General features: G+C 46.1%; 1 protein-coding gene across 2 annotated transcripts in view; it reads right to left on the bottom strand.

Annotated features, from left to right (window-relative positions):
- Positions 1–12,762, bottom strand: part of LOC126871051 (uncharacterized) — a 223,547-nt gene that overhangs the window by 146,522 nt on the left and 64,263 nt on the right. For both annotated transcript variants that reach the window (XM_050629412.1, XM_050629413.1), the window contains exon 3: positions 3,730–8,860. In XM_050629412.1, coding sequence (XP_050485369.1) covers positions 3,730–5,083 — 1,354 coding nt within the window. In that variant the 5' untranslated portion in view covers positions 5,084–8,860. The remainder of the gene's footprint in view (positions 1–3,729; positions 8,861–12,762) is intronic.

The following is a 12,762-nucleotide window of genomic DNA, read 5'->3' as shown; positions in this document are numbered from 1 at the left end:
TATTAGAAATAGAACGGAAACGTATCGCTGCGCTGGTTCGAGCGCAATAAACTCTCTTGGATGATCCCTGGCGGTTGTACTCGTTTCGTACTGCTGCTGCTCGCGCACGTTACGCGATGAGGTTCGATTTTTCTTTTCGTGTTTTTATTACTTAATCAACGTGGTGGTCGACGTCACGCAACTACCTTCACGATACAATCTTCGCGATTAAATCGGCTCGAAACACTGAAAAGAGCGTTGTCTTAGGTCGCCGAGAACGGCCAACGAGTAGCCGTATTTACGAGCAGCGTCGTTCGTCCTCGTCGATGCGACGCGACAACATATTTTTCGGTTGTAAATATTTATTAACGACCAATAAGCTATGCAACGCGACGTTTTCGCGAGAACCGCACGGGTTAATTGGTAGCTGGAAATATATATATAAAACGTTGCACCCTGGCAGTCTGCGTTTGACGGTCGGTGAAACCTCGTTTCTAACGCTATTCAATTCGTTCCAAGTAAATGAGGTTTATGTGCCGCTTCGAAGAATGAATTCAATGTTAAGAACGAAAGCTACATCGAGTCGCAATCGAGATAGACAGTGGTCGTTTCGTAGAAAAATTTCGACAGAAAAGTTCCGAACTTAGGGATCGTTAAAAACGATATGGATATTTGCCATTTACCATTGCCATAAGTTACAGTTTTTACAAGATCGCAGATTTTTATTGCGATGAACGGTTTGTCGTTAACTACATTTTTCGTGTTACTTGCGACAAAATTGACGAAGTTCCATGGAATTTAAATTTCTCGACTTCGATAAAATTCTATAAAACGATAGACTGCGGATATTTATGCGATCTTATAATCTTATCCTATCCTATCCTATCAAATCTTGCAATAAAGAAACGGAACGTGTTCGTTTCGCCCACCAAACATTATCACGCAAAGCTTACTTCGACCGTCTTTCGTATATTTTTGCGCATTACACGCACTTTGTCTACTTTTGCACGTTTAAACTTCCCACGAATACATACAAATTCGCAATCTACTTATTCCTTCGTTTGAAAATTGTATTATTGCAGTTAACAAGTATCGACAGGTACGTACAACAGGTTCCAAATTACCTAAAAGCAAAATTGATCAAAAGTAAAAATTACCAGAGTCCGATAGATCGCGTCTTATCGGTTACGAATTAAATTATCCAGTCGTGTACCGCGTTAGTGGCAATTTACGTTCGGTTTAATAAATTTAACAAATTCCGTGTCTATCGCGATCTAGAAACATTCAAGCCGGGGAAACGTAGCAAATACGTATTTGCGTGTGTTATATCGGAGATAGTACGTATAACTTATTCGTCCGAAAAATCTAAATCACTGTTCTTTAAACATTGTTTCACTCCCCGTGGTGCAACAGAACGGTTACACGCACAAGTAAATCAAAATATAAAAGGGTTAAAAACAACACCGGAAGAGAGTCGAAAATAGAATAGTTAGTCACTGATGGTCGAGCGGCGTGCAGTGTCTATTGGCAAGCCAGAAGTATTTTGGCAAGATATATACAAATCGCAATTAAATCATTCAGGCCCAATGTTACTCCACTAAACTACAAAGAAAAAAACTACGAATTCTAATCCGCTGGAAATTCATCTTCAAGCGTAACTCGAGTAATTATAACTCTCGGCAATCAGATACGTAAATCATTATACATACCGTTATACATTATACATGGTACGGGTATATGATATATTTGCTTTGCACGATTCGAATGGTAAATACTTACTCGTGCGAGTTTGTATCTAACGTATTCGAGTAAACGCATTAAAAATATTGTAGCGTGAAAGATTTTCGAACGTCACACGAAATCCGTTATTCTCGCGTTCTTACGTAAGAGAGGATATAGAAGTACACAGCTTTCGTGTCGTCGTGTCGCGTCGCGTCGTTAGGAAAGTTAAGCAAGCGTTTGGTTAAAGAGTACCGCTACAATTATCGGAAATAAGGCCAGGAATTATATTATAGAAACGGAGAATGTTTCTTCCTTTCCGTAGCCATAACATCTCTGTTCCCATACCTACCAGAGAGTAGAGCTCTGCGTTAGTTGAACAATTTTCTACTTAAACCTTACAAACGTAACTCTTCATTTTCATACGTAATTTCTCTCGAAAGAAGCTTTCACGCTTAAATTCTAATTCGATTTCCCCATATCATAAACAGACTATGAATTTTTATACGCTTATGCTAATGGTAGAATTCATTTTTATACACGTCGAAAGCGTAAAAATGAAACGGCGTAAAAGATGCGAAAGAAAGGAAATGCTTCCGATGCTAAGAAATTAAATTCCATTTATTCGGTCGCGCGATAACGAAGACACGAATTTGTATAAATTTATTTGACAAATATTCGCGGTCGAATTATAAAAATATCACACTGTAACGGAACGTTGCGACGTTAAACTGGAAAGTGAATGTTTAAATTCAGATTCGACGTTCGTCGAATTGACCTTATTGTTAACAGCTAAGTGCGAGGGGCCGTCTAACGGAAGAACTTTGTTCGTTTTACGAAGATTAAGGTTAAATGATGTAGAAAGAAGTTCAAACGTAGTTGAGCGCTTATCCTCGTTTGAAAAAAGAAACTACGATCGGACAGCGTGAATTTAGAGTCACCAACGATAGACTATCAAAGTTTCAAAGGTTAATGTGGACTACTTAAGAAGAGGTACATGTACTAGGCAGCGCATATTCTTGGATCAGCTCTCTCGACCCAGTCGCAGACCTGATCGCATTCTCTCGTTAATTTCGCCGATTCGAGTCGGATCGCAAGGCGAATACTTTCTCAGCTACGCGATTGCTTTCCCGTTTCTTCGCGTTTTTCTTTTTCTTTTTCTTTTTCGCATTACGTTTGCGCTTTACGCTAATTTCAATAGACCGCGTAATATTAATAGAAAGTTGTACGCTTTGGAAACAAGACGAATTATCAAAGTGTACTTCGATCGTGTATTACCTGCACGTGATTCGATTATCCGACACTTATCTGTTGCTTAAAATATAAATATTCGGACGACGGATATAACTGGCGCGCGTCTAACGCGAAACAAACATCGACGTATTGGCCGCGTTTGTTCGTCGATGTTCGTTCGATCAGTCTCAAAAGTATGTACATAGCAAGAACCGTGTACGTAGGTACATGGTAGAAGTTTGATTTCGTTAATAAGAAAGCTTCGACTACGTAATAGTCGTATGCCAAGAAATTCTAAAACCGCGTGTTATAAGTTATAACGAAGCAACTTGTGCTTGGAGTGGAAGCCTCGGCGAAGTCAACGTTCGCGATACAATCAACGAACGATTGGAACCGTACCAACTGGCGTTTACGATGAAGCCTCTGCCCAGAACGCGGTATCAATTTCAGAAAACCGTTTTCCTTCGCCGAGGAAACGGATAAAAGGAGGAAAAGCCAACAAGAAAGGAGCAACGTCGATGTTGGACGAAGCATCAGCCGCGGTATGCGGATGCACGATATAAAATGATACAACAAAACTACGCGCGATCATTGAACGTTTCCAGTTTCCAGTTTGCATGCTGCGCGTGCGGTATCGATGGATGATTTACGATTGTATATTAAGAAAGGAAGAAAGAAAGAGAGAGAGAGAGAGAGAGAGAGAAAGAAAGAGAGAGAGGGAGAGAGAGAAAGAAAGATGAGAAGAAAAAGAGAAGGACAGAGAAAAAAATGCGATTCACTGGTAGACAGAGTACTCACTGTAATCCGAAGTATCGTCGTTGGAACCGTTTACCGTGCCATCTGGCAGGATCTGCAAATGCCGATTCTTGATGTACATCTGGATTTTCCTGGAAGCGCCAGTGATGTGCGACAAATTGGCCGATCGTTCTGCCCTCACGCCGGCGTCACCCATTAAATCAACCGGGGCGGCACTCACTGCACTGATAACTGTACCAATCGTCAACACACTCAACCCGGTTGTACTCGGTTTCGCACTGTAGTTAACCACACTTGATTTACGAAGTCCGCACTGTCCGAACGCGACGAGGAACAACAGTAACGCTAACTGAATGTACGTCGAACGGTTGTTAGAGCACACGCGTTTCTTCTTCCTCGTTCCACGGTCACTTCTCGTCAAGGACTCCTGGGGATCGAACGAAGGAAAGTCGGTCTGCCGGCACTGGCCATCGGTACTCGCCACGACCTTGGTGACGCGCGACTCGCTACTCCAGGAATTCGTCGCGTCGTCCACCACTTCCTTCCACGTTTCATCGGCCACGGACGGGAGCGCGCTCGGCACCGATACGAACTTCTCGTATCTCGTGCGATCGCCCGATCTCGAAGGGTCGTTCGACTGACTAGAGAACCGCGCTGCTGACTTCCCTATTGGGACATGGCTCGCGAGGCGATACCGCGGCCAATTGCGAGTCGCGGTTGACAGGCCGCAACGTTTCGAGCAGCGGCTGGCTTCTTCTTCGCCTTCTCGTTCGCGATTTCGGTGCCGATGCCGATGCCGATGTCGACTATGACCCGTATCGTTTTCGCGTTTGCTCGAAGGCAGCGGAAGCCTCGTCGAATCGAGTCTCCGGTTCGTTTCGCGTTCTACCGAATACTCGCGTTGTCCCGATCGTGTCTCCGTTATCGCCTCTTGGTCGATCGACGACCGGTCCACGACGATCGCATCGCCGAGTCGCGATTCCGGTTGCACCGGATAGAAACTATCTTCACGATAATGCACGTTCTCGCGTCGAATCGTACACGACAGCGCGTCGTTCGACGGCTGCCGATGACGATCGGAAACATCGTGGAACGCGATATCACGCGGCTCCGCTCGTCGAAAACCTCGGAATCCGGAACGGCTGGACGACGACGCGTCGCCGGTTCGACGAAAGGAGAAACCAAAGCAACGACGAGACTCGAGGGCTTTGCTATCGAGCGATTGGTTTTCGTCGATCCGCGGAAGTCGTCGTACGATCGTCAACGTTCCGACAACTCTATTCTCGCCGCACAAGGAAGACTCGGTGGAAACTGACGCTACGATTGGTATCGGGCAGTCGGCACGGTAATCACAGTGCAGCACCCTTGGCCCGCCCGTGTCGATCTCAGCGGGCATGACGGTCTCATCCACACTCCTTTCCGAGCCCTCCTTCTTATCTACACGCCACTTTCTTCACGCTTTTATCTTAATATCTCTTTCACTTTCCTTTCCTTTTTTTCTTCTCTTTTCCTTCTTCTCTCTCGCCTCTCTTCTTTTTCTTCTTCTTCTTCTTCTTCTTCTTCTTCTTCTTTTCCTCCTTCTTCCTCCCCTTCTTGCTATTTTCTTTCTTTCGATAATTCGTTTGCTTTTCCTAGATTCGTTTGCGTCTTGAAATTTCTGCTCGTTCGTTATGGTCGTAGTGGTCGTTATCGTCGTTCGATGGATCAAATTAAAAACACGGCACGCAATTCGACGGGTCGTAGAGGGAGTCACACGAGCGTAGAAAATTCAGCTCCACGATGCAAGTCCACCTCATCCTCGTTGGTTTACTTTTGCCTCGGACACAACCACCGCTGGAACAAGATTCTCTCGGAACACTGAAGATGTAGCAGCAACTGGCCCGCCGTTATCGTCCATTTACCGCGTTTCCGATACTCTCGCATTATTGCGGACCCCCGTGGCTGCGATTCTACCGCGGCCAACACCGATCCTCCACGAGCCGATCGACGAGGACTCGATCTCGTCGACGGACGATCCGTGTCGCTCGTCAACGCGAACCAGAAGATCGACGACGCGCGCCAGTCAGAACGGCTTGTTCGCGAAGATAGGGAACCACGGAATTGGTTTACGAGGTAGCATCGAGGCGACGTGCGATGGATCCTGAATGCAAACGACCGACTAGATCGTCGAGGCTTCCTGTGCCCGATATCGCCGAGGGTACTCGTTACACTGCGAATGATCCTGGCTGAAGATCGGTCGTGCAGCCGGTAACCGAACGAAAAGGCGAACGACGACGCTGAATTAGCGACAAAGCAGGCGAAAGGATCGTTGCTCGCTCGTCTTTAATCGGTTTTGTCGAGGCACGCAGGTTGATGCTACCGATTACCTTCGTCGACTTGGCTCTATCCCTCTCTCTTAGTCCCTCTATCAATCGCAAGAACTTCCACCGACACGTTACTCGTACCGCCTTAACGGGTTTCTCTCTCTCTTTCTTCCTCCCTCTCTACCACAGCTCCACCACCACCTCCTCCTCCTCCTCCTCCTCCTCCTCCTCCCCCTCTTTCTCTGTCTTCCTCTATATCACCGTTTCTCTTTCGCTCGACGGCTCTCCCTCCCCCTGGCTGCCGTGGGAGAGCGTATCCTTCCGGAGTCGCCAAGGGTCGTAATCACGCGCGTACTTCTTTCTCGCGAAATACTCTTCTTTCGGTCAGGAATGAGATATCACCGGTAACGTCATCGCTACTAGATACTACTTTTTTTTCTTCTCCCCTTTCTTCTTCCCTTTCCTCTTCTTCTACTCCTTCTCTTCCTCCTCCTCCTCCTACTCCTCCTCCTTCTTCTTCTTCTTCTTCTTCTGCTGCTTCTTCTTCTGCTTCTCACCACTCCGAAGAATCGGTGCAACGTATAATTACGTTCGCGAAAGTTGGCTCGTGCACACTACACACGAGTAACAGCACGACCGATACGTGTCGCGTTGTTCGCCACGAGCACGCACGTTCGTCGCACGCACCGCGAGCAAACACCTGGCAAGACCCGCTATCACACCGCGATTCTTCTACTTCCCGGTTTACTGACAAACAATCGAACGGAACGCGATGTGCGCAAAAAGCGACGCGAGGGTTAAAGGAAAACAGCTAACGACCTCCGTGCGTGTGACACTGGACCACGCCACACCGGTTACTTTACGCGAACTTAAAGCGACGAAAACGAAAAAGCCAAAGTGGATCCGCCAGTGGAGAGTTGCCGCGCGACCATGAGTCGCGATAACTTTCGAATCCCTCGTGACCGATCGTCGTTCCAAGGATCCACCACGATTTTCCACCACCGCGTGCGCTACTCGCCGATTTTTCTGTCTTACGATTCACGACTCACATCGGGAGAGGCGAGATGCGGCGAACGACCACGACAACGACGACGACGATGACGACGACGACGACGACGACGACGACGACGACGACGACGATCACGGTAAACACCAAAGTTGATTGGAAAATTTGGTGACGGTTGAAAACGGATGAATCGTCGCTCTGTTTGATTCGGATGGTCGGCGATTCGTCAAACCGAACGATCGAACGTTTGTCGCGCGATGTCGTGGTTCGTGTCGTTATTATTAGGAGGTCGGGGGTAGTCCGGTAAAGTCGACGGGGTTATCTGGCAGGTCGGATGGTGGCGGTGCGGCGTCCGAGAAACTACTGAACGAGTGGCGCGGTTCTCTTCTCCGGCTCGGTTCGGGCACGCTCCTCGGTTCGCTCTCGTAGAGAGATCGACACACCAGCACACGGGCCGGCAGCAGCCGAGAGTGAAACCAATACCAGCGCGCGGGGATCGACTCGACTCGCTACTCACACGGGCCCGCAGCATCCATCCCATCCCGTCCTCGTAGTTGTAGTAGTAGCCGTCGTCCCGTTTCGTCCCGTTCCGCTTCGTACCGTGTCGTCCCGATTCCGTCCCATCCCAGAGCGACGCAGCACGCGACAGATCTGGATGCTCGCTCGCTCTCGTCCACTACCTCACCATCACGACCACCACGCGCCTCTTCTTCTCCCTCTCTTCTTTCGCGCTACTCCCCTCCTTCTCTTCCCTTATACCGCCTCTTATTCCTTCGCTTACTTCGCTCCTATCTCCCTCTTACCTTCTACCTGTCTACCTGTGCTCTTTCTTTTCGCCGCCTTCCTCACCTTCCTTTCCTTCTTTCACTGCGTTTACTCTCCTGTCTCTTTCCGTCTCTCCTTGTATTCCTTCTTTCTTGTCCTCGCCTTTTTTCGTAATACCTCTTTTGCCCCAACTTCTCCTTCCTCTTCTTCTTCTTCTTCTTCTTCTTCTTCTTCTTCCTCCTCCTCCTCCTCTTCTTCTTCCTCCACCACCTCCTCCACCTCCTCCTCCTCCTCCTCTTCCTCACCCTTTCTTCCCTCGTTCTTTCTCCGATCCTTCCTCTTTCGCACCAGTTCGTACGTCACCGCGCTTTCCTCCGATTCCCTGGAATTCCACGGAGACGTCACTCGCCTCTTGCGATTAGCAACATCGCTCTTTCGCTCTCTATTCCTCTTCCTTTCCCGCTTCTCGAATCTGACCTCTGATTTCCGTCTATTTTGAACCGTGCTATTATTTCACGGCACGGTGTGTCTTTGGAAGGTCGCCGGTAGAGGAACGATAAAAGCCTATCCGGGGCGGGCTAGAGAAAGAGGAAGCCCGTTAACAAGGCCACGAAGGACGCACGCGAACACCTGCAAACCTGGCAAGATAAATCGCTCAGAAATCGCCTGTTGCACACGCGCCCGTGTCACGATTCCTCCACCTCGTCTTCCTTGTCGCTGCGCTCGTCGTCGGTTCCCGATCCTGCTCCGATCGTTTCTCTCTCGTCCCGTTCCGGCCTATTTGCTTCTCTTACCTTATATTTTACACGGTCTTCCTTTGCCTTCTTCTGCTTTCCACCGCGCTTTCTTCCGACGTCTCTTCCACCCTTGTCCCGTCTCTTTCCCTTCGATCCGATCTTAGTTTCCCTCCTCGTCTTGCTAACGGAAACTCGGTCTCCTCTTTCTTTCTCGGTTTTTTTCACGCCGCGCTTCGCAAACGCGCGACTGCTGCAGGATCAGCTACGGCACGCACCAGTTCTCGTTTTCTTCGGCTCCTTCGTTTCCTTTTCATTCTTCCTTAGACACGAGCGAAAGCCCTATCGAGGTCAGCCGTGCGTACCTGCAAACAGTAACAAGGTCGATCCTTCAGTCCCAACGCGATATCCGCGGATTATCCCGCTTTTCTTTTATTACGCTCGCGAAAATACGCGTAGAACCGCGAGAACGCGACAATTGTAAGCACGAGTCGGTCGTAAGCTCGTCAAACGACAAGCCACCTTGGTCACGGTTTTTGTTCCAAGCGATCCTGCCTTCCAGGAATTTCGCAGAACCAGGCTAAGCGGAATTTCGAGAATTATTCGGCCACGCAACCATGTTTATACGTACATACATACAGAGTCTCGACGTTTACGCGTTTCGGTTATCTAACGATAAAGTTACAATTTCTCAAGTACGATGGCCAAACGATCGAATCGAAACTTTTAACTACGATCGCTAAAATAGTCAACTTATCGATAATTGTCCGCCTCGTAGCTTTTATCTCGGGCCAATTTATTTTTTCTACTGTGTCGCTCTTCTATCGAGCCGCTGATATCTGGCGGATGTTTTTCTTTATTTTTATACTACTTTACGCGATACGCCGATGCCGAATAGCAGATTTCTTCGTTCTTCTTGCAATCTTACGTTACTTGGTACGCAACAAGTTTCTATGCAACATAATTACGTGTATTCAAATGTCTACCTATCTATTTTTATCAACCAACACGGCTACTTTCTGCTTATTGCGATAAGATAAGTTTGACGAAAACGAAAGTTCGAATTAATCGATATTCCATATAGAACCGATTTTTTTTAACAAACATTTCTAAATTTCAATAGTTTCAACCTGTCATACACGGAATTGGCTTCTCCTTGAAAATTAGACGCGAGAATATCGATTATTTCGCGATTAAGAGGACGATGATTCGCGATATTCGATGTGCTCGTTCTATTTCAGCTCGATGATCGGTACATCGTTATGTGCGAAATCGTAGCGTATGTGAAATCGAATACTTTTCTATCGTAAGCAAGTGTAAGAAATGTTTGTTATCGCTTCGAATACGGAACGTCAAATCCTATGAAAACCAAAGCGGAAAGGAGATTATGAAACGCGATGGTGTATATTTTTAATAATGTAGCCTTCGCATCTGACACAGCCACGGTCAGCCGACAAATAGTCGCTTCGCAATCTCGATTGCAACGTTATTATCGTAATTCGCTATAGAAATACCGTCGAATACGTACGTACATTGTTAGCGAAACCAGACATCCGAGATAACGCCTATCGATCGTACGTAGCATGTATCTATTTTCACTATAGCATTTTCTCACTCTGAAATACATACGTTGTTAACGAAACCAGACGTCCAAAATTACACCTATCGATATACATAGTATCTATTTCCACGGTATCGTTCATCCGTGCATCGATCCATTCGAGTTACGACTTCGATCTCGACTTTGCCTGTTCGTACGAAACGACCTATACTAGAACGATACCTGTCACGAAGGAGAAGAAAATGAGAAAGGAGAAGAAAAATAAGGAAACGTAGGTGTACAAGGAAAAGGGACAAAAACGAGAGAGAAATAAAGGAGGAAAGGATCACGCATCGGGTATGCGGTTTGAAGGGGCTTAATAGCGACTTTTTCGGGGAAAACTATCTCATCTGGTAGAACGGACTACAAACAGCTTCTATGGCGTGTACAAAGATAAAGGGAAGATACCATTCATCGAGGATCGCCTCGCGACATACCTTCGGTCTTCGACTTTTACGACGCGCGTCAAATTTCCACCGTTGTCGAACATCTCGTAGTTGCTCTCGAAGATAGCTGATGGTAGTTCCACGATTTCTTCGGATTTTTCGTTCGACCCATTCTGGAAATATTTTCCTATTGCCGCAGAAGCATACTCGCTGTCAGCTGACCACGGACAACGTTAAACTTGTGTCGATTGTTCGGTCAAAACCAAGTCACCGAGTCACTTAGCGAGCATTTACCGCGCGCCTCGTAAATACGAAGGAATACCGTCGCTGATGCGACGGCTCGGAAAAATGACGAAATGGACATCGGTGAGCGTCGATAAACACCGAAAGGACCTATGTCCATGCGTGTAGAAGATTAGAACATTAGAAGGCGCCACGACACGGTGATTCACATTCTTACGTACGGTGCTCGCGCCTCTTCTCGCTCGCACGACTGCTACGCGTCGCGTACTCGCTTCGGTTACCCGAAATAAAAATATTCAAATAAATATTCACACACGATGTATCGTAATCGCGTGGAAGACGCAAACTGCTAGAATTTTTACAATTAGTACGATCACACGCGTCTAACGACTTCATTTATGCCTACACATGGAATGGACGAACCTAACAAAGACGATAATTTTCGTTCTAATGCCAAATATCAAAATTTCGGTTTTCTCGTATTTTCCACGATCGTTTCGACTTCGTACACGTTAAAAAAATACATACCATCTTTAAATAAAAAATAGGTATACGTTTCATACAAACTCTTATGTAATCGCAAGGGATTATCCAAGTTTGTTTCCAAGAGAGACACGTGTATCTTCAACGTAACTGTGTAAGGCGATGTACGTATATGGTCGAAAATATTCTATAAACAGCCATTCGACTACGGAGCATTCGCGTTTGTTCGGTATAATCGAAGGTATCCGGTGCCGTGTGATGCTCGACATTTGCGTTTACGTGAAACGTGAATTGATCGTGTAATGTCGTAACATAGACTGTAATTCAGCTCGCTATTAATTCGATCGTCGTAACCTCGATCGTTTCTCTCGCGTACTCTTATTACCGGTGGAACACACAACACGTGGCAATTTCAGTCAAATCAACGTCGCGGACCCATTGAACGAACCGAATAAAGAACGATCGGTCGAAAGGAACTCGATACAAATATTTAAGCTATCTTTCCAATGCTTCTGCAGGCTGATTTCCAGTAGCGAACACTTTCCTTGTCAGAGGCAGCCTTGTACAAATTTAATAATTATCAATCGACACTGACGCTCGTATAAACTACAACATTTACGATTCGCTTTATAGTGGAATAATTTGCTGTAAAAACATTTTCGATAACGAACAATTTCAATACGTGTGTTTCAATGCGTGTATTTCAACGAACTGCGGTTCGTAGAAACCACGAGATAGAGTTATAGATATACGTGGAAAATCTGGCGACAGAATTTTCCGATCGACTTAATATGATATAAGTTGTATCTGCGAACAAAAAGGAAAGAAACTAATTGTAAGAGAATTTGCCGCAGAAAGTATTAACCCGCGTATAAACAAAAACTGGACGTAGAGAACTAATAACGTAATAATTCATCTCGCGCGTTAACACTAATTTTTATCCGCGATCCCGGTTCGTGTTCAGCGAATCATGAAATTCTACCACTTTACCAGTAGATTCCTGAGAAATGCACTATAAAACACAACCAGAAGAGCCACGTTCCAAATGTATATACAATACGTACATACGTATATGCAAACACGGAGATCGCACTATTAGATGTTAAACTCACATTACGAGTGATTAAACGCGGCCAATTTATAATACTGTGAATGTTTAATTACACCGGTGACCGCTCAACCGGACCAGATCTATAAATATGAATCGACGTAAATTTCAATAAGTGGGCGTAAATACATATTGGTCTAGGCTTCCGAGATAAGTCGACGTGCGCTGAGGCCAGACCCGTCTTAACGACATTATTAAATCAACGAATAATATGTAACCGAACGTCGCGGAAGAAATCATTGAGCTTGCTCTATTATTAAGAAATTTCAATTCGCATAATTATTGCTTTGGAGGCAGATAAGCGCGAGCCTCGATTCATAAATTACAGCCGAATTCTCTCCACCCATTTCTAACAGCTCGAAGCCCACGCGTTCGCGGCTACACCCGCCAGAGCGGCGTATTCTCGTGGAGAAGGAACAACCGCGATAAGCGCGAATATAATACGAT

Source organism: Bombus huntii, chromosome 11 (genome assembly GCF_024542735.1).
Source record: "Bombus huntii isolate Logan2020A chromosome 11, iyBomHunt1.1, whole genome shotgun sequence".
Taxonomy (NCBI): Eukaryota; Metazoa; Arthropoda; class Insecta; order Hymenoptera; family Apidae; genus Bombus; species Bombus huntii.
Note: the sequence above shows the minus strand (reverse complement) of the source record. Positions and strands in the feature narration are given on the sequence as shown.